We start from the raw sequence: 25,334 nt of genomic DNA on the forward strand, positions 1-25,334 counted from the left end.
CGTCTTTGTAACAAATGTTTTCTGTTTGAACTGGATTAAAGTGCACTCCAGAATATAATGCCATTAACTTGAAAAATAAAACATCAGATTTTGTGAAGGAGGACTGTGAAGGATAATGCTGATTTTTCTGAAATTTCTTCTGCTTGGGCTTTTCATGTGATCTTCAAAATTATTTTTTTTTAACAGCATTACAAAGATGACTTTGTCTGCACCCTCCCACAGTTGCTGCCTTGTTTTGGAACCTTTGTGAAAGGAGGCTATTGTCTGGAGCACCAGTATCTGTGTATGCGACAGGGATGGTTTTTTTGAAGCAAAACAGTTCCAGGCATCAAAATGCAACATATTTAAATTGAAATCAAAGCCAACAAGACACAGATATTTTACCACAAGCTGAAACTACCTCCGTGTCCAAAGAAGGCAACACAGGGATAGTGTTTCTGTGCCCGGGCGTGGTGCCCTCAGAGCAATTCACCTTCCTTGCTCTGAGGGTGACCTGACTGTACTGCAGCAAGCTCACACTGGGAGCTAGGCACGGCCGATGGAATTTTAAAATGTACTTAAAGTCGCTTCCTGAGGCGTTTTTAAAAGTATAAGACGAGATCCAGCAGATTCAGCTGCTTTGAGTATCCTTGAGGGCTGAGGAGACCCCTCTGGAGTCATCACTTGAGTACTTCACAGCTGCATTAGTGGAAGACTTCAAAATTATTTTAAAAGTACCCGAATTCGTGTGTTGTTTTTTTTTTAACCTGTGCTATTGCAGCTGAGTACCAGGCACTGTGAGGAAGCAAGATGTGTAATGCAAGCAACATTTTTAAGCGTTTTCCCTCAGGACTGGAAAGCCCCTCAGTGTCCATGCCGGGGCGCACTGCTGACATTCAAAATGCTTCCCCAAGCCCAGCATCTTGGGTAAGGGACAAGCGGGCTGACTCGCTCCAGGAGAGAAGCATCCGCTTTCTGGCTGTGCCAGGCACAACGGGCCAGTGAGTGCAGTGGTGCGGGGCCTCCATGGCTGCTGGGGGAGCCTGGGGGCAGGCAGGGCCCTGGTGCTGCCGTGCTGAGGGGAGGGTAGGGCTGTGGTGCAGTGTGTGCCTGGGCGCGCAGTGAGGAGGTGGGAACTGCTCACAAGCCTCCTCCGTCTGTGGTGGCCCGCGGCCCTCAGCGGGGCTCCTGCCTGGGCTGTGCCCTGCGCTGCTCGCCGTTTGCCGCCTCGGCAGCCGGGGAAGGAGGTAGTGAGGAGAACACCATGCACCAGAAGTACCTGCACGGAAAGAGCCTTGGAAGAAGTGTGTCCCTGCCATTCATCTCGCACAGTCCTGCTTGTTCTTGCTTGAAATGAACGCAAACCTTTCCACTAGGAGGTGAAAGTCTGCTCATCAGCAGCACTTGTCTTCAGTCTCTGACAGCTGAGGCACAATCAGCCTACAGCCAGGCCTGCACCATTTTGTAATGGAGGCTGGCAGACAGGCCACATTTCCCTGTCACAGTGCTTCCCTTCTGGTAATATTGCAGGAAGACACACTGATTGTCTGAGTGTTGAAAATTGTCATTTTGTGATCTTGATAATGTAATTTAATGGACTTAAAGTCACAGTTTTAGTACTACGGTTCTGCCCTGTAAAAGTCCATGTTCTGTTTTCTGTCCGTTGTTTGAAAAGTAACATGTCACCTTGCAGGCTAATTGCAGATAAAATTTGGGCATACTTGGAACAGGCTGTTTTAGAGGCCTCCCAAAGCAATCCTGCTGTTTTTTCGGCTTGACTGTATGCCTGCATATCTGATCACAAATTCACACAGGCCAGTTGCAAGAACTTCCTGTAGATCAAGGACCCAAACCATCCCCAAGGCCTCAGATCCACAGTTAGCCAGCCTGTGGCGAGTATGCAGTATGCTTTTCCCCACAGAAACATTGTCAGGATCTTGATGAAAGGGCATCAACATGGCCTGTGGGGATCCTTAGTTATCTCAGCAAATTGATTATTCCCATGGATTTTTATAAGCTTTAATAAATGAGTAAGCAGGATCCCAAAGTTCAGGCTCATTTTCACATTCTGTGATCAATCTGGACAGTGTAACAAGTATTCGCACAAACCTTTGAAAGGCATACGAGCTCTTGTTTTCAGAAAGAGACGTCTACTTTTTGGGAGCCGCTCCTCCCTGATGTTGTAGCCCAGTGTGTTGCACCGGTTCTTTCTACAGCTGAGACACATTCCCTTGTTGAAAGTGTTGATGTCATTGCACCAGTATGCTGTGCTCTGCTTGTCATTGTGAAGCAGAGAGTCGATGAACAAATGAACTGACCTCTCATGAGCACATTTCACAGTTTGAGCAATGCCTGAAAAATGCAAACAACAAAATTTTTCATGCCCTTGTGTGTCTTTCCTCTTCCTTGTTCACACATTTCAACTGCAGAGGAGTACAGTAACCAGCTGTAAGCAATACGTTATTGTTCCCCCCATGCCCTTTTACTACCCTTCACATAATTATTTTATCTTTCTCCCCACCCTCCACATTTTACATCAAGATTTTGCCTCAGAAATCATAGATTGTAGCAACTTTACTTTTAGGATCGTTCAAAAATAGTTTGGCTGAAGCCACGTGATAATAAAATTGCATAATTTGCTTAAACTTCTCTAGGCTGTTTAAGACTGTAAATATGAACCTTGATTTCATTGCCCTGGCTGTTACAGTCAATATGAAATACAATTTAAGGCTATATGCAGTCTTTCAGATCATGCCACATTAGAGGTAGCTGTCCCATTCTGAATGGTTGAACAGTGTTGTCTGCTGGATGCTTAGACACTAATGTCATCTTTTGTCCCTATCAGAGTGACAAACTCTCATGTTGAATTGAATTTTGTTTTCAGGTACTACTGAGGGGAAATGACAAAAATAAGTATTAAAAACATTAAAATATTAAATACATAGATCTGATTTTATGAGAGGTAACTTTTTCTTGTGTCATCAAATTACAAAAGTTTCCTTCTGTGTAATTTAGATATATCATGATGGACTGTTTTTATGTTTTTTTTACTGATAAGCTTTCCAACTGATGCTTGGTTTCACATTTGTTATGAATTAGGTGGCATCAAGTCTACTCTTAGTGTGTTGATAGTTGCATCAGTACCTTATCTTTTTCAATATGTTGTATCAGTTTCTCTATATGTTTATGTTTAGGTACATTGGAAATAAGCTTCAATATGTAAAACCCAGCCTTAAACACTGGCAGTCAAGTCCTAGAGAGAGCCTCATCTGCATCTGAAGGACATGGAGTTGGGAAAAGGTGAACTAAGGAGGTGAGTAGTACAACCCTGTCTTTTATTTGATTTGAAATAATTAATTGCACGCTAGATTAATCTGGCTTAATTAGAATAATTTTTCTCATTTCCTCTACTGCTAAAACAAATACCTTTGAAATTATTCAGAAGTGCTTGACAGCAGGATGCTTGTGGCCTCATTTTCTGAAGTGCTAGGCAGCCAGATTTCTTACTGGAGTCAGTAAGAACACTTTGAACTCAATACATGTAAAAATCAGACAACCAAATTTTAGAAAATAAATTTCTTGCTTATAATGGAAGGTAATACTCCCACTAGATACTGTTTAAGACCAAAGAGATCTATAAAGTTTCACAAAGATACCATCAGTGCAGCTTCAATGCTTCTTCCTATTTTGTGCCATTGGTTCTTACCAGTGATTCCGTATTCTGCAATGTGGTTATACACATGCATGATGTGACAGCCAGGCTGAAAGGTTCCTCCATTGGGGTAAAAGTCGAAATGAGCCACAGGCTGCTTGATGCCAACACTGAGACCCATGTGCTGTTTAGTGAATGTATGAATTGCATCTACAAAGTTTGCATCATCTGGAGATAACCGGTCTGTTGGTGACATGCCTTCAAACAAGGGACCAGCGGGGTCAAGGCCTGCAATAAATGCAAATAATTAGGTTGTGATGTAGTGCAGGTAGGCTGTTCTTTTACTGTTGTGAGAAAAGCCTGTGATAAGTATTTTAAAAAAGACAGCACTGGTACTTTACAAGTCTTTCACCATAGAAACAACGCCAGGAACACTTGCCCTGCAGAGGGTACAAGATCACACCAGAAGGTAAACACAGGCACTGTAATAAGCAGTAACTGCTACATGGACAAGGACACAAGCCCAGAGATCGATTTGTTTGTTACAGACAAACCATGCTGCTCCTGCTTTATTACCTGAGGGATGTTTACTTAATTTTGTTTTCATATCTAGAGGTCATGCATTTCAGAGGCCCTTTTGAAGATACCAGTCCCACAAGGATGACTTTTAGCCCACACTTAGGACCTGAAACTTTAGAAAGCTTCACTTATTGCTTGAGAGACTGTATGTCTGCTAGTCACTTTTTCTAATAATTGTTCAGCTTAAAACCCTTCAAGGCAAGTTATTGCAGTATTTAGAAAAATAATACACCACTTAGGGAGTCATACTGACTTTTGGTATACAAGATGTTTTTGTATGGTGCTCTTTTTTGTTAGGAACTGATTTATGGAGAAAGACTGCCTGTGTAGCTTAAGGCTGCCTTCAATTTTGAGAACAAGCTTCTAAATTTGAGATTCTTCAGTTGGTATTATGGACTAACGTAGTTGCATAGATGTAACTGGACAAGACTATTGACACAGGCTACAAGCAGGCATGTCACCCTCAAAGCATGCAATTACTTTTATTTTTAATAACTTTTACACTATGAAATATTTGAGCTTCTTGTTACAAGTCTGAGTAATTTGTACTGAAGAATGCATATAGGTGTTACACAAAATATGTTTTAATGTGGTTAAATGTTCTCTACTTATTATTGAGGTTTGATATACTAAAATGCTTTGAACAAGCAGCACTGATGAACTGGAGTCCTTCAGTGTACATACAGGTGTAATATGTCACATAGTGTAAAATCGCCTTCTTGGCATGCAGGCACTGTCACAAGAGCTGTTGTATAAGGAACTGTGATATGTGGCAATGAATCCAAGATCAGAATTGGAACTTCAAACTAGTCATGTGTATTTGCCTGTGTGAAAACAATCAAGTGCTAACTTTGTTTAATTTAAGCATCTATTAGGGATACAACATATGGTGGTACTTCATTTTGAAAAGTGTTTAATTAATTTTCCTAATTCTTAATTTCTAAAGCAATGGGTTGAATCTTGTAAACTGTGGCAAATATTGCTATTCAACAGCTAAATGTTGATATGATATTGATACGTCAAATATCTGTGGAACTTAAATCCACTGACTGTTATATTTCTTAAAATGATGTCTCTTACCTGTTATTCTTCCAATCTTGTTTGTACCACTGATAAAACTTCCAGCAAATCCTGAAACATGAGCTCCTAGGCTGTACCCAATTAGATGAGCATTGCTCCTGGAAAATTGAATGGATTCCTGGAAGAGAGTGGCAGCTTGATTTAGATGCAGAAAATGTAAAATGTAGACAGTGAAATACTTTACTACAAGCTAAGAATACCATGAATTGCAACACAGGGAATGTGTATGTTCATGATGGAAGTCAAATGAGGTGTGTGGATCATGCACTGAATCTTTCCCCTGTCTGAATATTATTCCTTGCCTCCTTTTCATGCAGCAGGACAACACCACACATTTGAGCCCTGCTACTTACTTGCTGTTTTCTGGAAAATCATCAACGCAATTCCAGTTTCTGGAAAACCATCAACGTCAAAGCAGATGTTTGCTTTCTGCGTTTTCTTGAATAGTGCTGGAGACCAGTGGTCCCTTGCAGACTTGCCTGCAGCCTTTTCAATCTAGCCATGGCCACTGCTCCCTATGTAGTAGTTTTGGTAGCAGGAGTTTTGGTGCTGTTTGTTGCAAGTGGTGCAAAAGTGCATTGCCTTTTGTCTGCAGCGTTTGACTTTCCTATGACTATAAAATGCTTATCTGTCTTTTAACTTCAGTGTAAAACAATCCTGCATAGAAAGTGCCTTGTTTTTTTTTGCCTGAGACACTAGCACAAGCCAAAGTAGCAAAACATTGATCAGACACGCTGAGTGATACAGAAGTGGTATTTCTTTAATTGGTTTATACAAAACTAGATATTGGATATGAAACCAACCTACTGAAGCAGAGTCGGACTCAAGTCTGTCTTCCTACCTAATAAGTACTATCTAGATCTTCAGCATTTCATGTGAGCTGCAAGGCTCAAAGTTTTTCTGACTTGTAAAGAATTCCCCTACTAAATCTTGGAGTAAGAGCACTGAGATTTATTTTGATTTTATTCTTTATTAAAATGTTGCACAGCACTGCAGATTTTGTTACAGCCACTGAGAATATTCCAAATTCCTGCCAGCTTGTGGGCAGACAGAAGCATAACTATCTAGTTAGAATAGTTAGAATGAAGGGGTTTTTCACTGTTAAACTCCGGAGGGGTGCTTTTCAACAAAAGAAAGGTATACAGCTGAACACAGTTGAATGATGTGAAAATTTGTGGTATATTTAAATCCTAGAACATACCGTGGTACAAGAGAAACTACCTGCAGTGCTGGAGCAAGGAATTGTTTATTCAGACCTTGATTTGTTTGCTGACACTGGAGAAATCAGACTGTCTTTAATTGTTGACAATGCAGTGTGTCCTCCTGGGAACTGAACAAAGTCCACCATTTCATTCATTCAATAATTAAACAGCTTCAAAATACTACTTTAGGCTCAACTTAAACTACATTTGACCAAGAGCTAAGGTTTGTTTTAATGCCACAACAAAAAAAAAATAGTGACTCTGGCTCTTTTGCCTTCTCTTCTGTGCCTGTTGTGCCTAACTGGTCATGGTACCTGACAACTTCTTCTAGTCTTGCCATTCCTTTTGAAAGCAGCTTAGCCATTCAACAGTATTTACTACAAATCTTTTAGCTTTGCAGTGTATTTCCCTTTCATCTTAGGCCTCACCATATTCAAATTAATATATTTAAAAAGTCATTGTGAGGTCCAGAAGTATACTTTAATTTCAAATTAGGCAACTTAAATTAGTACTGGAGATAGAGGAAATAAGAGTTGCCTGGTTTGTATGAGTGATTCTCATTCTGGTGTTTGCTTTCTGCATTTTCTTGAATAGTGCTGGAGACCAGTGATCCCTTGCAGACTTGTCTGCAGCCTTTTCAATCTAGCCATGGCCACTGCTCCCTATGTAGTAGTTTTGATAACTAGTCACTATGTTAATATGGCTCTATACTCACTGCTCCTTCCCTGTCATCTTGTTTGTGTGGCGTGTCTGTCTGCTTGAAAGGTCTCCCTTTACATTCTGGATCTCTAAGCCATTATTTTAGAATAGTCTTTGAGGAGCTGAGGCAAAAATCAGACACGATTGGCATTCTTGAATTCTGCATTAAAAGCAGAAGATAAAAGCACAGATAACATACCCCATTTTACTGAATAACCCCTTCCAAATGATTATGTGTGTATGCTTTCAAAGTGTGGGACTCTCAGCTGTCTGGACACATGCTAACTGAAAAGCTAAAATAGCATGAAGCTCTCTCACCTCTAAAGATGTATAAAAATATTTTAATAAGCAAGAGCACTTGCTTTTTTTTCTCTTGCGTAATGGAAGTTTTATAAAGTCATGTGAAAGTTTATGGAAGAAAAACTTTCAATGTATTAAAGAAATATAAAGTATTGAACATCATTAATCAGCATAGTATTTCAGAAAGGTGGCAGAAGCATAAGAACAGATAAATAGGTCTTTTCCAGAGAAACATGTGTGGCTCTTACCTCCAGCCATTCCAGGAAATCTGCTATCTCCTGCCCTATGTAGCGTGTATTCTGTACAGCAATGGGATAGTGCTGGTGAGCAGATACAAGCCAGTCCGCAACAATCACATTAATTTGTTTTTGCTGAGACTTCAGAGCTGCTGCCATTTTCCAAATCCAACTTTCTAATATTCCATCCACCTGTTTTATTAAAAAAAGAACCAAACAAAAAGCACCTATTTTTACTGCAAAGCAGTCTCTGCCAAATAGTTCTTGTTATGAGCTCAAGGAAACAAAAGCCATAATACAAAGGAGAGTGTATGCTGATAACTAGATTTTGGGGGCTACAGCATGCTTCAGTGCTGAGAGTTTTGATTTTGGTGGACAAAAAAAAGAATATAGAATAAGTGTATAATAATTTGTCTTGTAGTATAAACTGTTATCAGTGAAATGATGTCCCAAAATATTTACACTCATCCTGAGATCATTGATTAAAAAGAAAGACAGAAATGCCCAGAATATTATTGATTTCATTCAAGAACAGATGTCCCTGTATATTTAAATTAAAAGGGCTGGAGAAGGAGGGAACCTGGAGGATTGCAGACCAGCAGGCATTTACTTATACAGCCATTCCATTCTGGGATATGGTGGACCAGAATTATTCAGAATTCATAGAATCATAGAATGATTTGGGTTGGAAAGGACCTTAAGATCACCCAGTCCCAATCCCCTGCCATGGGCATGGACACTTCAGACTAGACCATGTTGCCCAAAGCTCTGTCTAGCCTAGTCTTGAACACTGCCAGGGATGGAGCATTTACCACTTATTTGAACAACTTGTTCCAGTGGCTCACCACTCTCACAGTGAAGAACTTCTTCCTTTACATCTAACCTGAACTTCCCCTGTTTAAGCTTAAACCCATTACCCCTTGTCCTGTCACCTACAGTCCCTCATGATTGCTCTTGCCTCAATTTCCTCAACTGATAGAACATCCTTATCTCTTCTGGTGTTTTAATAGAATTTGGGAGTCTCACTTCTGGGTCTCCATACATGTTCCTCTAAGAGCCCGACATGTCTGCAGACTAAGTTAATATGAATAGCAGCAGCTGCAGTTGCATACATGGTTTGTCTTTGAGGAGGGTATAGATTTTGAGCAAATTCTGTTTTGGGAGATTTGGCTAATGTAATCTAGGGCAATATTTCATCCAAAGTCAGCTCTGCTGTTTTTTTTTGTCAGGGAAGTTCTATGTATCAAGGGTGTTTTTCAGAGTTTCTTTATGTATTTGCAGATGTGCAAAAAAGATCCATTTTGCTCCCTTGTTATGGTATGGGTTCTATGAGAATCAAGGATCTGTTTAAATGATGTTATTTCTTATCCTGCCTTTTGTTTCAGCAGCTGAGAAGCAGCTGATCAGAGGTCCCATTAGTACAGAAGTGCTAATGCTAGGCTTTTGAGAAAGGTTTTCATGATGGGGGATTTTTTTCTTTTTAACAGTTTAATTGGAAGCAGTTCAGTGATAATTCATTGACAGTGAAGGCTTCATTTTCAGTTGAAGGGGCTTAGTGAGAAGCTCTCTTTAAAGGTGTATTTGTGAGAACGATGTGGGGAGATTGTGTGCACTTTCCACTAAGTGTGTAAATATATGGCAATGAACATATCAGAGAAATGAACCTGGTATTTAGTCCTCTAGAAGCATAGTACATTAATTCAGCTTGTTTGAACTCTCTGCTTTAAATCGGGGCTGACCCTAATTCTTGGCATGGGACTCCCATAAGAAAAATTGCCTGTAGATTTCCTTCCAAATCCTGGTGGGGAATATCCTCTTTATATTATTTCTAGCTATGTTTGCTACCAGGGGAATCAACTGTCTTTCTAATCACAAGCTTTCTTCTGAAGTTACTTTTGGCAGAAGCATGAAGAGAAGGAAAGTATATCAAATTGCATGTAGTTTGAATGAAACATAAAATGTGAGTTCATACCGACCAGCCATGGACTATTATCACCAGAGGAAGAGAGGCATTGAAACTGCATTTATCAAGAGTCTCCAACTGATCATAAAAAATCCGACAGTCTTCTTTAGTTGCATCTGTATAGAGTCGAAATTTGGTTGCAAAGTTTTGGTGATCTTTCTTTGTCCTAGTGTGCTGACTCTGCGATTCCAGTGCCTCTGAAATGAGATTTGTAAGAATGGAAGAAGTTACTAGTGAAACACAGTTTATAAGACAGAGTAAACTAGTAAGATTGAAACTTTAGCTGTGTATAATTGCTGCCTGCTCTGGGTGGGCCTAAGCTGTACCTTTTGGGTCTAAAAAGTGGTTTCTTTCAAAATTTGAGATGGTCTAAATGTGCTTCCAAGTCCATCTATTTGAGCAGTAACAATTACATAGGAAATCTTGACCTCATAATATGTGCCCGTATAGAGTGCATAAGTATTTCAAGAACCCAGCACAGGTGTTGTGACTTTACAATGTTAGTGCTTGCTCAGGCAAGCACATTCATAGCCTATTAACTCTGCAGGGCATATCTTACTAATGTGCATTTGCTAGTAATTGTTGAGCAAGCTTCATTACACTAAAATAACCATTTTATTCAGGGTTATAACTCTGCTTGGAAACTTAGGTTACTGCTTAAAATGACATAACATATAATACATGATTCTTTTTCTCTAAAAAGGCAAGATGAAATGGTCTTGTTCCAGTTGCAGTGTTTTTGGTGGTTTTGTTTTTAGATGAAATAGCTTGATACATATAGGATAGCATTTTTGGAAATGTCTGTTAACTACCTGGGATGCTCTCTGTATTTAAGAAAGTAGGGGCAAAGTGAACTGTGTTCTCATTAACATTATGAGCTTAGAAGGAAAAAATTAAATATAGAGAAATTGCTTGAGTAAAGGAAAAGTAAAATAAAGCAGAAGCTTACAAAAACACATTGTGACATGCAGGCCTGGTGTTTCATTCTGATAAGACTTCAGACTCTTTTAGTTATCTGAAAATTATGTAATGAATTATTCCTAAACTAGAAAAAAAATGGACATTAGTAGAAGAAAAGTCAAGTTTTGATGGACTGGACAAATGAGAGGTTACAGTTGTTTGTATTGGAAAAGAAATTTTGAGTGGAGGGAGTTTACTATTGGAGTTCCTCAGCGACTGTTTTTTGGCTAATCTTGTTTTCCTATTTTCGTTAAAGAAGCAGGAAACAGAAAAGACTGTCAGAATTTGGGAGGCGTTTGCTAATACTGCAGAGAGCAAAATGTTGAACACTAAGAGCTAGATCACCTCGAAAATATGACAACAGAACCGGGTAGAGATCTTGCACTATGAAGTGCAAAGTCATGCAGTTGATAGCAATTTCTTTAAAAATGGGGCTTATAAATTGGAAGTGACATAAGGGGAAAAACACTTGACTGTAGTAATCCATAACAAAACTGAGTCACTGTTGTGATTTGGGTGTGAGAAAGGAAAACATAATCCCAAGATGCACCAAAGAAGATGTTGTGGGTAGGAAGAGAGGATGTTTAATGCTAGTAAGTTATTATTAACAACATACAGAGCAGTGTGTATAGTATTTTATTCACTGAGAAAGAAGTTAAATTATCTGTGTTCGACAGAACTCAGTTAAATTTTAGTTCTTGTATTTTTCTTGCAGAAAAGTGCCTTAATACGCCATTGGTATTAGAAATACTGTATTTTGTCTTCTAAGTGAGCACATTTAATTTCTTTTGTACATCACAACTCATGTCTGGAGGTGCTTTCAGAAACCATCTAAAATCATAGGACATTCATTTCTATATTCTATCTGGAAATGTATCCTGAGGTTCTCCAACATTGTCTTGATAGGATTTTGATAATTTACGGGTACTTCTGATGTACATATAGATGAGCCTTTATTCTGCAAGCAGTTTTGGTGATGGGAAACTACCATACTCATATATTTGCAGTAGTAGCATATTATAATGCATAGTACGAGGAATCCTAATGTGAAAGTATGCTGGATTTAGATCAGACTATTTTTGCCACATGTCAGCCTTGTTAGAAATTTTATTCAGGGTTTTATTTTAGTATAACTATATGACATGATACAAGCAGCACATTTAATTTGGTTAAGTGAATGGCAATTCGGGCAAGAAAACTCTCAAGCTGAACTGCTCTGGATGTGCACAGTTTTCTCTTTGTCCCTAATTATTGTACATTCCAAGTAACTGCAGGCAATGTTATGTTTCCTGGCTAGGAAATGCTGTTGTATAAAGTTGTTCAGCCTTTTATGAGAGCTGGAATTTCATGAGCTTCAAAGGTAGATTGTGAAGGTTTAGTTGTCAAAATTCTTAGCTTTGATGTCTCACATTTTTCATAATGGTGCTTTTAACTGTGGTGACTAGCTAGGACTAAGTCTGATCATTTCTCTGTTACAATGTCTGTTTAACAGCATTTCTGTTTGATTTTTTGCTGGGAGTGTACTCAGTTTCTGGAGAAAGTAATACTAGGAGAAAGTGAATCTATATAAAGAACTGAAAATTAGAGTTCTAATTACGGTGATATTCTCTACCTCTGTTACTTTCAGGCTTTGGGGACTACTCCTTACACAAAGATAAGTATTGTGCTCTATTTTTAACAGAAAGAAAAACAAACTTGTGCCTGTTATTGTACACATCCTTTCTTTGTTATATGCCTTGTTTTAATTTTCCTTTCGCTCTGTTTCTACAAAGCAAAGGCGCTTTGTCACTTTCCGTATTGTTTGTGCATACTACGGAAAACTAGTCTAATAAATGGCTTTTTTCTTTATACATGGACTGTGAAAGTGCTATGGTGCTTTAATGAGTGAGTTTTTGGCTTGCTAGTAAGTCTGAGATTAAAAATACAGTTTGAACTTCTTCAAGTCTGTCAAAAATTAAAAGTTCCAACAGAATCTGTTGTGTTACTAGACAAAACTGCTTCAATCTGTTAATCCATGTGATGACTTGGAGAAGAAAATAGTCTGAAGAGTTTGGCTTCTACATCAGACTTTTGCTAAAAATGCTGTACCAGTGACTCAGTGATTGAAGAGAACTGGAAAGTTTCACAGGTTAGTTTACAAAAACAACAGTATAGAACTGCTAAGAATTTTCCTGTGCTAACTAGTTAAGAGGGCCAAGATCTTCCTGAAAATTAGAAAGTTTCTCTTTGAAAAATTAGCCCTTACTCAGGTGAGTTGCTGACTTAATTTGGTTAAGGGAAGAGTGACTGATTGTCATCTACATGAATTTGTGCCAAGTGTTTGACTTTGTTCTGCACAAGATAATTATCTCTAAATTAGAGAGGCATGGATTTGATGGATGGACCACCTGGCTGGATGGTCACCCTCAGAGTTGTGGTCAATGGATAGATGTCTAAATGCAAACCTGTGACAAGTGGTGATTCTCAGGGATCAGTGTTGAGACCAGCATTATTCAACATCTGTGTTGGTTGGGATTGAGTGCACCTTCAACAGACTTGCTGATGACACCAAGCTGTGTAGTGTAGTCAGGACCAGGACACTGGCCAGGGTTTGAAACCAGGAAATATCATAATGTAAGGAGGAGGGGAGTGATCCAGAATCTAAATTAATTTCTTTCAATAGCATGTCTGGACATAATAATACAATTACAAAATATCTGCTTCACACCACAGAATTTTCTTAAAGGTTTCAGGAATGAGGACAAAGTATGGTAGGACAATATAAAGTGAAGAACAAAATTTTAATGTTGAAAGTCATACATTTTAAACTCGGCTTATGGTAAAGCATAAAAACTTTGATTAGAATTGGCATTCCCAGTTAAGGAAAGTAGCTTTTCTGGTGAAGAAAACTAATGTTCAGCATCCTTCTTCCTGTCATGGAACTCTACAGGAAGAGTTTCTCAACAAGGTATCACTTAAGAGGGTTAAAGAGGAGATTTCAGTGACACTCACCTAATCCATAGGCAATTGAAAAATTATGAATGGAAGCTGAACTTTGGGTTGCTGGTATGTTAAGTTTACTTAAAAAATCATACACATGAGCATGTGAATACACACCCCTCTACCTACACACAGCACATTTTTTCTAATTGCCTTTTCACTCTTACTGCAGCATCCATTCATGTCATGAGTGGATTTGTCTGAGCTTTAATTAATCTTCAGTATCTTTTGGATGGTTTTTACTGCTTTTCATTCATGTAAATGTTTTCAGAAGAGTACTTACATATTGTGTTGTTATTTTAGTGTGACCAGTATCCAAATGGTCACATTCAAGGAAGAAATAACAACTTGTTGTGGTCTCCAGAATTAGAGAATTCTGTTGTGAAGTTGAGCCAAAGGCACTGACATGTTAATGGTTTTTGTTTGGGCCATGGAAAGTGAAGTGCATCACAGATCCGTTCAATTCCATAGGGGGAATTGAATTCTTGGGGGCTCTAGGGGGGCTTTGTCAGTTAAAAAAAAAGAGCGAATGACATGGGAGTCTTCAGGGGTCTTAATCTGACAAATGCTTCCCTTAGAGCTATTCTTGCTTGAAGCATAGTTGTTGATGTTCATGTTGGATATGAAATATCCTCTTCAGTAACCCCTCTTACTTTGTTTTGTAGTGCCTGTCATAACTTCCAGACTCCGTGCTTTCTAGGGAAAGCCATTTGCTGCAACTGACACAAAATGACACAAAGAAATAGTAGACTATAAGAATACACATTGTAATGGACTCTCTAAATCTAAATATTCTACAAAATTTAAGCACTAGTGTGTAAAATGTAGATAAATCGTATGGTTTAGTTGCTTGATGTTTACCTGAACATTTTACAAGCTGCTGTAGGCAATAATTTTTGTGTAATAGCTGGCACAAAATCAGGATCAGAATTCTCCTATTTAAAAATTTATCCAGTAAAAATGGTGATGGGAATGGACTGGAAACATTAGGCTGGCCTTTGTTTGCTTTTATGTTACTGATTTACAGCACTACCTTCAAGCGGGGTGTGGGCTATTCTCTATTTTATTGAGAGTCATTATTTAAGGTACTTACATGTAAGCTGATTTTTATTGTTTATGCCAGTTGAAGGCTTTTGTATGCCATCGACTGGCAGTTGAAAGCTTCATCTCATGTAGTTCATAAGTGAGTACTCTAAAACTGTGTGCTTGGGGGGATGGGGTGGGGGAGGGAATTCTGGATCTTTGGTTGCTCCAGGATCCCAGACAAGATAAGGAAGTCAAAACTAAGGTCTGTTGACTCAGAAGAGGTCCTCTAACCATTGTTAACCTTTTGTTAACATACTTTAAAACCTTTGTTGAAAAATCCATTAAGAGGAGAGCACATAAAACCATGCGATTCATTCCCTGTGTGTTTAATAGCTTTCTAATAATCTAGATAATGCTACTAGAAGGTGGCATTTTTTGGTGTCTAAATACAGCTGATACTTCCTGAACCTGCTATGATCAGCCACTGTTATCATGTTTTGAATCACTGTGGAAGACACAGTTGTCTGAGATAATCGAAAAAAATAAAAGCTCATCCCACAGTTTAACCAAGAGAAGGTTGTTCTGCTGTGCTGTCCCTGGACCTCTCAGGTCTGTGTTCTGTATTTACCTGGGCTATTTGTGGAAGGGGTGAGGATCCTGTAAGTTTGTTTGCAGGTGTGATTAGCAACTGTAGTGTTAGAACTGTATGCTGGGCTGCTTCAGTGTGGCCAGCAGGTCAAGGGAAGTGATTCTCCCTCTCTACTCTGCTCGCATGGGACTCCACCTCCAGTACTGTGTTCAGCTCTGAGGTGCCCAACACAAGAGGGATGTGAACCTGCTTGAGCATGTCCAGAAGAGAGATGCTCTGAGGCCTGGACCTCAGAGCAGCTTTCCAGTACCTAGAGTGCTTACAAGAAATCTGAAGAGGGACTAGACAAAAGCAAACTGAAAGAGGATGAATTTATCAAAATATTTGTCTAATATTAGGAAGAAGCTCTTCCCTGTGAGGGTGTTGAGGCCCTGGCACAGATTGCCCAGAGAATCTGTGGCTGCCCCATCACTGACTATGTTCAAGGCCTGATTGGAGGAGGCTTTGAGGACCCTGGTCTAGTAGAAGGTGTCTCTGCCATGTTACGGTGATCTTTCAGGTCCCTTCCAACCCAAACCATTCTATGAACTGTCAGCAGAGATCCACATCCATGTCATTTTCTGGTTAGTTCTATTTATTCAGAATTAATTTCTGGGTGCAGGCAATTGGAGGAAGAAGAGAATACAAAGTCTTGTTCAGTAATAGCAGACCCATGATTTTAAGAAATTATTAACATGTTAGTAAGGAGCTTAGACCTAGATGATATTTCTCCCTCTCTTTTTTAAAATTAGAATGCTTTCCAAAGGAAAAGTAATTAAAAAAATATCCAGCATTGAATTCATGACATATATAAGCACTGTAAAAACTATTCATAATATTCCGTACAGATCACTGTTTAGTACAACTTGTTTGCTTGGTGGTCTAAGACATAAAGGAGTGCAACCTACTACCAGAAGCTGCTTATATTAAAATAATTGAAAAAATACCCTCAATTGATTTTTAAATTCCCTACTTATGAATCTTGTACTGATACTGATTTGAAATTGCCTCTTAAGGCAGGTAGTAGACACAGGTAGAGATCGTTTCAGTTCCTTGCAGTGCTTTAACTAGGAGTATCTGTGTGTCTGGAGAATAAAACTAGCATATCAAAACAGAAGTCTTGCTAAAAAAAACTTGGAACAGATGATGAAAGGGATTAAATACCATGTTTTGGTTTCTGCTTGCTGTCATGTATCTCAGTTACTCAGAGATACAGCTCTTAAGTCACCTGTGAGTTCCTTTAAATTATCTGTTTATTATTTACATGTATTACTTAATTGCAGAGAATGTATTTTTATTCCTCCTCTAACTAAATTAGTATTTGTTATCGATTTTGAACACTGGATTGTCTCAAAATTCTCCAAAGAATTGCCTTTTTTTTATTCCTGTGCCTTACTCTTTTAATCTTCTTTTCCTTGTAAAATCCTTCTTTACTATGTGAAACTACAAAGCTTTTCACATGTCCTTTATTTAGAATCAAGTATTGAAGTGATGGTTAGAACAGAAGGCAAAGCAATAACACCCACCCTCCAAACTGTTAACTGTTCCTTTTGTCTTTTTATATCAGATGAAAACTTCATGGAAAAACACTGATCTCAAAAGCTTGATAGCTTTTTACTTGTCTGATTAAGTTAGGTAGACATTTTTTTTCTCTTTTCTATCCTTCATTATAACATAATTTAAAAATACTAGTTCTCCATTAATTAATCTCCAGTACAATAATCAACAAGCTTGTGAGACTGTTGCAAAAGAACAGGGCAACCAGTGCACAAAGAAACCAGCAGTGCCTCTTTGTTTAGAATTCAGCTGCTGGGCTCTGGGCTGATGCCCTATGCAGAACAAAACACGCAAAACACCTCTCTCAAAGGGTGCAGAAGGAGACACCAACCACACAGCTATTGGACAGCTTGCATTATTTACAGGGTGACAAATATGCTGTCCTCCTAGTTTTCTCATGTAAAATACTTATCATTGTGAACATTTAAGTGCTACTTGTGCAGTGTGTAATTGATAAATTGAAATTAGAACACCAGTCTAAACTGAATTCCCTGAAAAAAAATTATTAGAAATCATTACAATATTGGCTTTCTGGGAATGGTTTGGACTAGCACATAATCTAGATCTCAAATTGCTACTATAAATTAGTGTTACAAGTAATCATCTCCCATCTGTTACCTAACCAAAACTTTCATAGTTTCAAGTTAAAAGCAGGTATATGTTGGGAAAAATACTTTTGGCCTTCATGAAAATGCTTCCTTTCAAATATATGCATGACTCAATATTTTTGGCAAGGGTTTCGGCCAAGGTGTTCAGATACCTGATTTGGAGCTTAAATTTCCTTTTTCTTGATATTAAAAGCAAAAAGAAGAAATAATCACAAACTGCCTGTACAAACTGTATTTGTTTGTGGGATGTTATCAGTAGAAGGGGCAAATGAATAATAACAAATGTGAAGTTAAGTAGATTAGGGCTTTTCAGCCAAGAGACAGCTAAGAGGGATATGGTACAGAGGTCTATAAAATCATGGATGTCATGGATCACTTGTATGTCTTTCCCAGTACAAAATTTAAGGATTCTTTTGATAAAATATTATGACAGCAAAAGATGGTGCAAGGGTTCTCCTCAAGACATGTAGTTAATCTGTGGAATTACTTGCTAGGTGTGATGTAGATATCAAGCATTTGTCTGAGGTTAGCTGGAAACTGGAAGTATCTGTGTAAGAGAAATCCAGTGAGGATTACTATACACACAGACACCACCACTTACTCAGGAAATCCATGAACTGAAAATGGCTGATGGCTGGGAGAGTACATGGGGTAAGTGCTATGTGTCGAGGTCCTCTGCTGAATATGCATCTACTTTTGGGTGCTGCGCAGGTGATCAAACTAAATGGCGTCTGGATTTCGTCCACTACAGCCATGCTTCTGTTTATTTAGAGCTACCTGGCATTACTTTTAAAAAAATAATGTTGAAATCAGAGTTGGTCAGCAACATATTTAGGCTTATTTATGTTGAAATGTTTGAACCTTTGATTTGCAGTTTTGGTGCTGTTGAAATTTTGGCTTTTTATCTAGTTTGGGCTAGAAAATGTTTTTATAAATGGATATGAAAGTATTTTCCTGTTTGGCTTAGTAAAATTCAAGTAATTTTTTACCCTGGAAGAGATTAACTAGACCTAAACAGCAAATATAGAACAAAGAATTCAAAACCGTTCATGTACTTGTTTATAAGATTGTGATTCAGAGCACTGTTTTCTTCAATTTTATTTCTGAGGGACCAGGAGGAAGCTTCTGTTACTTATGTGCATATCCCTTGGAACTGTTCCACATACACTGACACTATCATGGCAGGTGTAAATTTTGATTTAAAACAGCCAGTCTTGCAAAACACAAGATATTTTGGGGGTTGTATTTTAGGATAGCTGTGCTGGAAGTGGGAGTTCATTTTCTTTCTATGACCTTACTTTTTCTTCTGTGTGATCCTGCAGTGAAATCACATGTCTGGTGCCAACTTGCTATGTCAGAAATTCTGGATCTCAGCATTCCTTAGGATGAGAACAAATGAAATATATACAGCAAGAATGTGTGTTTGAAGCACAGTAAAAAATAATGGGGTATTTACAAGAATGAGAAAATAGAAGCATTAGAATTTTCAGAATGTTAGCACATAAAGGTGTTACTGAGTCAAACAGTCCCTAGACCATGGCACAGCCCTCCAGGCCAGGCTGCTGCATAGTAGCTATATTTCCTAGAAGGCAGAGCTGAGCTGATGGGTGATGACTGTAGGTGCAGACACAGTTTTCATAGGCACAATCAGCCTTGTCAGCGCACAAAAATAAGTGTGTTGTAGATTTGCTTACAAATTTTTGGTACTAGCTATTCTCAGAAACTCCCTTTGTGAGTATTTATGCTTGCCACCATTTTGATACTCAGAAAAAGATAAATGCCTGTCTCAGAGTTTGCAGAAAGGCTGTGGGAAATGAAGAGGTCAGTGGTGCACGAAAGAAGATTGAGTACTGCAGTGGAAAGCAGTTAAAAAAAAAGAAAAAAAAAAGGGGGGGGGGATTTTAATGAATTTTATCCTTAGAACTGTAGTAACAATTACAAAGAGGTGAGACAGCTCTCCAGTACCAGGCAGCCCATTTGTGGGGGAATCTGCCTAGCTTAAGTATAATTGAATCCCAGTCTACCGAAGTGGCCTTTGTTCAATTCAAGGAATAGAACCAAGCATCCAAAGGTCTCAGTCTAAGAGTGGTGATTTGACATCTGATCCCTTCAAGTTTTCATACTTCGAAGAAATCTCTGTTTTAGAGGAGGTACTGTGACAATTTCTACGGATATGTTATTGGGAGCTTTATTTTGCTTAGATCACCCTCTCCTCCCTTCCTTCTTGTTTCCTTTTTTCTTGCCTCTCAGATATGATCCTGTTTTTTTCCATTGTGTCCTTTGATTTTGGGTTTGTGGTGGGATTTTTTGTGTATGTGTTTGGTTTTGGCCTTTTTTTAATAGTGTTGTTTTATTTTTTCCTGGTTTTGTCTGAAAGCCTCAGTTAGGCCAGATTAGCTGAGGGGAAATCCTGGTTTTGCAGCACACAGGGACTGTTTGCTCTGAAAATCACTAGGTGTGTTCATCTAAGCTAGAGTTTGATAGTTTTCACTGATATGATATCAAAAGGCTTTGATGATTTTAAGTGTATCCTGAATTTCTCCAAACTCATCTTTTACAGTGGATGCCTGTAGCTTCCAAAAGCTCTGCAGTGCACACTGTTTACAGATGTTATCTCTATGCAATTATGTCTAGAAATGAGACTTCTTACCAAACACTGATTTTTTTTTTTTTTAATAAGACTCCTTAAGAGGAAGTGAAATTTGCTGTGGAGATATTTTAAAGTAGATTCTGCATACTGAGCTGTCATACAATTTTTATGGTTTTCCTTATACAGGTGAGCTGAGTCCAGATTGTAACTGCTGTTGCTTAAGCCATAGTTCACAGAAATTTTTCAAGTACTTTTGTCTAATACCTCTAGTACAACTGTCTCTTAAGTGAACACTCTTAAAGAGTGGTCACACAATGTGTGACAAAGATTTGTTAGCTGATTTGTGGTGAGCCGTTATCAAAATTGGCAAAGCTGTTGCTGAGCTCTGCAGGCCTTTCCAGGAGTCCTTTGAAAACTATTATTCAGGATATTATTTTGTGGAATACTTAATACTATATGCATTCTATAATGTAAAAAGTCATTAAAAAGATTAACAGCGTACAAAACTTTTATTAGGAGCTTTATCCCTTTAGCCCATAAGGCCAGACACCTTTGCACACTGTGATTCCAGTCATGGAGACAAGATGTATAAAATTATCAAGAATGTATTCTAAAAGTCATGGGGCTAAGGTCCAGTAACTCAGATGGCTGGGCAGCTGATCTGTGCCCATTCAAAGCCTTAAATCTCAATTTTAAGTGACATAAAGCTGCTTCTTGGGAACAGTGCAAGGGCACAGAGTGCTGGAATTTTAACCTGCTACTACAGTGACAGTGACAATTCATATCTGGGCCTCTGGCAGTATTTGAATTTTGGGTGTAAAATTCTAAATTTGGGATGAAGAGAGAAAAGGTAGGTTTTGGAGCTGTTCCAAGTCAAGAAATCTGGAAGCCAGTAGCAGTAAAGTATTAGAGGGCAGTAAAGTAGTACCTAATAATATGTTAGAGCATAGTTTGGTTCATAACTATCCATTATAGCTATGTAATTTATATAATTACCTTATGTGGTGGTGTATAAAGTGCATACACATACAGAAACCTATATGTATATTTATAAAAATCTATACACAATTGTTAAATGTTATGTATAAATACTACAGTGCTTATATGTACTCAATATAGTATATGATATTCCCCTCATTATTACAGCATTTAATATGAATGAAATACTCCTTTGGGCATTTGTATTAGAAGGTTCAAGTATTTGATATTCATAGACCATATACATAAACTGTCCATGAATGTTTCTAGATACTCCCTGTGCATCCATGCATCACTGAACACTCTTTGTACAGGCCCAGAGCATGCCTCTTAATACAGGTGAAGGACATGCTAAGATAACAGCGGCAGTAGTTCAGATAATTTTGATAAAACTTGAAGGCATAAATAAACCACTAATTTCCTGGATAAATTTTGATTATGTTTTTTCTTCTTCTGTGTTTTTTGGTATTGGTTTCTCTTTGACCAGCTTTTTAGTGTCTCTGGTTTGATCTGTTAAGTCTGTTCCTGAAGTCCTTTGTCTCTAGGCTTTGACAGCAGTATGTCAGATTGAAGGAAATGTTGACATTCGGTTTCAGTTGGATCATTTTTTTGATGCATGTTTGTTGTTTTCATCGGTTGCAGAATGCCATGAACCAAACTCTGAAGAATGAAGTTGCTTTCCATATTTTGAATACATGGAAACTGATGAACAAAAGTGCTGTGTTCAAAGTGAATTATAGTACAATCGTTACCTATTTGTTTTCTAGGACACCTGAAAGTGCACACAATTTTTTCAGTTAATATGTCTTAGAGATTGCTAAAACCTATTATGAAATAATTGGGAAAATTAATACATTTTGGAAGTGCAAACTGTCTTAATTCATCAGCTGCTCTTGCTAATTCTCTCTAGACTGCTTCCAGCTTCACAAATGTATGAATACGAGAACAGATACCATTCTGTGGAGCTTCTTTCACCTCTGCTTGTGATACCTCTTGGGGAGAAAGTGATCATAAATTAACTGAACCATGAATGAGCTGTTGAATTCTTCACGTTATTAGATTTGCTGGTGGATGGTTAATGAAACAGCCTTTTGTTCTGTCACCAGGTGCTGATCAACAGAATCCAACAGGGCAGGACACAGAAAGTGTGCTGGAGCCATGTTTGCTTTGGAAAGCAAACTGGATCTGCTTTAGTGGAGAAAATTCAACAAGTATAGACAATATTAAATTTTACTATAAATTGATGGGGTTTATAAATTGGAAGTATGAAATCTTTCCAAAAGGATGGCATCATTAAACAAGAGGTACATTAAATCTGACAGCCTAAAAAGCACAAAAAGAAGAATGAAACGACCAGTTGTCAGATAGTGAAAAGGAAGTTGTTCAGAGCTGATTATGCGATAGCAAGGGTAAATGAAGGCTTGCAGACTTCCTTTTGAAATCAGTGGGAGCTGTAAGTACTCTTTGTGGGTCCTGACCAGTTTGTGGACTTTTACCTCAAGAATTTTTTCTGCTCTAGTAGAGTTTAGTGCCCTGGAAACATTAGTCCACTTAATGGCTTTGATTGCTGACCACTATACTGTTGGATTTTAGATTTTCTAGTTTCTGTCATGCCCAAGAAGTGAGAAGTGTGAACTGCACAATATACATGATATTACTGAATTACAACTGCTTTGGTGAAAAGGAGATGACAGTCAATTGGCTAGTTAATGGATCTCAGAGCATGGATGCTTTCCTGCAATATCTGCATGAGAAGCTTATAGCAAGCTTGTCCCTTCTGTGATAAAGGTTGAATTTCATAATGTCAGATTTGGCTCCCTAATGAGTAGGCTGATCTGTCAAGATTCCAACTAGTCCAGTTATCGCTTAGAAGAAAAAGGACAGATAGACAAGTAATAATAGCCTTCAGATCTCAGTAAAGAACATCTGAGTAGAGTTAATGCACTGATGAAGTCTCACAAGATGCCATCACTAAAATCACTGTACACTGACCATCTCTGAGCCTGGGTACTTTGCACATAAGTAATTAATAATGCTTAGAATCACAGAATCAACTAGGTTGGAAAAGACCTTTAAGATCATCAAGTCCAGCCATTACCCCCGGACTGCCAAGACCACAACTAAACCATATGGCCTTCATCTACATGTTTTTTGAAAACTTCCAGGGACATTTCTGGAGATGTGCTCTGTGGGTAAGGTATTAGTTGATCAGTGAAGTTACTAATTTCATTTCCCTGTCATAGATGTGCACGCTAGCCTCTTCGAAGCCGAGGTTAACCTCTATGTAACCTTCACGTTGCCTTCTGCCACTTGAGCATTACAAACTAGTCACCTGTGGGAACAGCTCAGAAAACATAAAGGTAAAATTAATTCTAACATATATTAGAAAAATTCTGATAGTGGCAATAGTTACTTACTCATTTTAATTAATATGGTGGGAAGAAATAAATTTGCTGGCAAGAGACATAGGCTTATGGAAGGTCTTTGACTTTGAAAAAACACATAGTTTTTGAGACTTTATTACATGAAAGAAAGCTTGTATCCAAATTCTGTAGTCTTCAGTGTTTCCGAGTGATTCCATCTATTTATTTTTCTGATACAGGAAAATCACCTACCCACCAACAGGTGGAACATGTTAGCTACCTGGTAAAAGGCCAGGAACAGTACCACTGAACAAATTGCTGATAGCCTTGTACAACTGTATCACTGGTTAAGAAAGAAAGAAATATGGAAAGGAGAGATTATTTTAATGAAAAATATTGTGATCAGTGTAAATCAAACTGATGTGTTTATGCTGTGTTGTTCTTTCTCAGTGTAAATTATCAGATTGAGTCCATCTACTTTCTACTTGCATTTTAAGATGTTCATTTGACAAGTCTTTTTGGACTCTTACATAAAATAATACACATAATGCACACATTAGTATAGCAGAGTAATTTCCCCGAATGTAATAACTCTGAGAATTATTATTTGCATTCTAGTGTACTCAGAGGCCTATTCAGGATAGGAGCCCCATTGTGTCAAGCATTACACAAGATGAGTAGGGGAACAGATTTTTGTTCCCCTGAGAGCTACATTGATGTAGCAGATTTTTTCATGAGCTTGGTTCATGTCCTTAAGCCTTAGTTCTGGGATCTTTAGGAATGTGTCCCCATAAATCAATTCTGTGTGGCCTTAAGCTGTTCAGCTGCAACATTGGAGCTAATTTAAAAACAGATGTAAGACTGGATGTACCAGAAAACAATGGGAGATGATATACATCACAGAGAGTGGAGGTATTCAGAGTTAGAAATTACTGCTCCTAGAGGTGCTAGGTGGTGTAGGCACTAGTGGTTTTCAGCTGTGGAGGGTCCCTGCTGGAGGTTTGCTGAGCAAGAGTGGCATGCTGCCTGTTGTAGCATGCACTGTCATGCTTGCTCTGTAAGGGAATAAGACTCATGAAGATTTTATGGAGATGTTATACAGTATTGGTGAGGGTGGAACCCCTGCTCTCAGGCATGGTCCTAGGAGCTGTGCATCCATGGAAGTGATAACAGAGAACCCAGAGGTCCCACTCCCCCATTCCTGAGTAGAGCAACTGTGACTCTTGCCCTCATCTGATTCCATTCACTCAGCAGCCAACATGTGGAAATTCACTTTTCTTTCTAATGGGTTAATTTGCTTTTGGCTTCTAAAAGGACTCCTTCAGAAATTTGCTAGGTCAACATTAAGAATAAGAAAGAAATGACATCACAGAAGTGAGCAGGCATGTGCTCCCAGAAACTGCACATGTGAAGATCAGAATGGAGGCAGGACGCATCTAAAGTCTTAAACAAAAAATCTGTCACCCAAAAATAGTGATTGTAGAAAAATTTGCATTTTAATTTGCTTAAGATTCTTTTGTGAAAGATATCAGCATAGCCCGCTCAAATCTTCCTATACTTTTTGTTATGCTAATAGAATGATATCTCTGAAAGTGCCTTCATTTGACTAGCAGGAAGTATGTAGGCTCAGAAGTTAAAAATTCTCCAAATAGCTACAGACCATTTGTATTTGGGCAACAATGTGAAACTCCATAGAAGTGGCTGGGAAAACCTAATGAGATTCTTAGAGGAAAGCTGGAAGCACATTCCTTTTTAATGCTTGAGAGGAGGCATAGCAGAGCCAGAAAGTCTCATGAATGCGATGTGAGGGAAAGGAACAGTTTGTTATGAATCCAGAAATTGCCATCTCTTACATTCACAAGCCCAAAAGAGAGATCAGTGGCTCAGCTGAACAGCCAGATAGCCATTTTTTTTCTGCTTGGTGAACAGCTGCCCTTTCTGAACATGGCAAGCCT

General features: G+C 38.5%; 1 protein-coding gene across 1 annotated transcript in view; it reads right to left on the reverse strand.

Moving 5' to 3' along the window:
• Positions 1 to 25,334, reverse strand: part of LIPC (lipase C, hepatic type) — a 74,625-nt gene that overhangs the window by 6,646 nt on the left and 42,645 nt on the right. Inside the window, exons 3-7 of the mRNA XM_031046136.1 lie at positions 9,700 to 9,887; positions 7,740 to 7,919; positions 5,291 to 5,408; positions 3,686 to 3,919; positions 2,089 to 2,331 (exon numbers count right to left, since the gene is read on the reverse strand). Coding sequence (XP_030901996.1) covers positions 2,089 to 2,331; positions 3,686 to 3,919; positions 5,291 to 5,408; positions 7,740 to 7,919; positions 9,700 to 9,887 — 963 coding nt within the window. The remainder of the gene's footprint in view (positions 1 to 2,088; positions 2,332 to 3,685; positions 3,920 to 5,290; positions 5,409 to 7,739; positions 7,920 to 9,699; positions 9,888 to 25,334) is intronic.

This window comes from Melopsittacus undulatus, chromosome 9 (genome assembly GCF_012275295.1).
Source record: "Melopsittacus undulatus isolate bMelUnd1 chromosome 9, bMelUnd1.mat.Z, whole genome shotgun sequence".
NCBI lineage: Eukaryota > Metazoa > Chordata > Aves > Psittaciformes > Psittaculidae > Melopsittacus > Melopsittacus undulatus.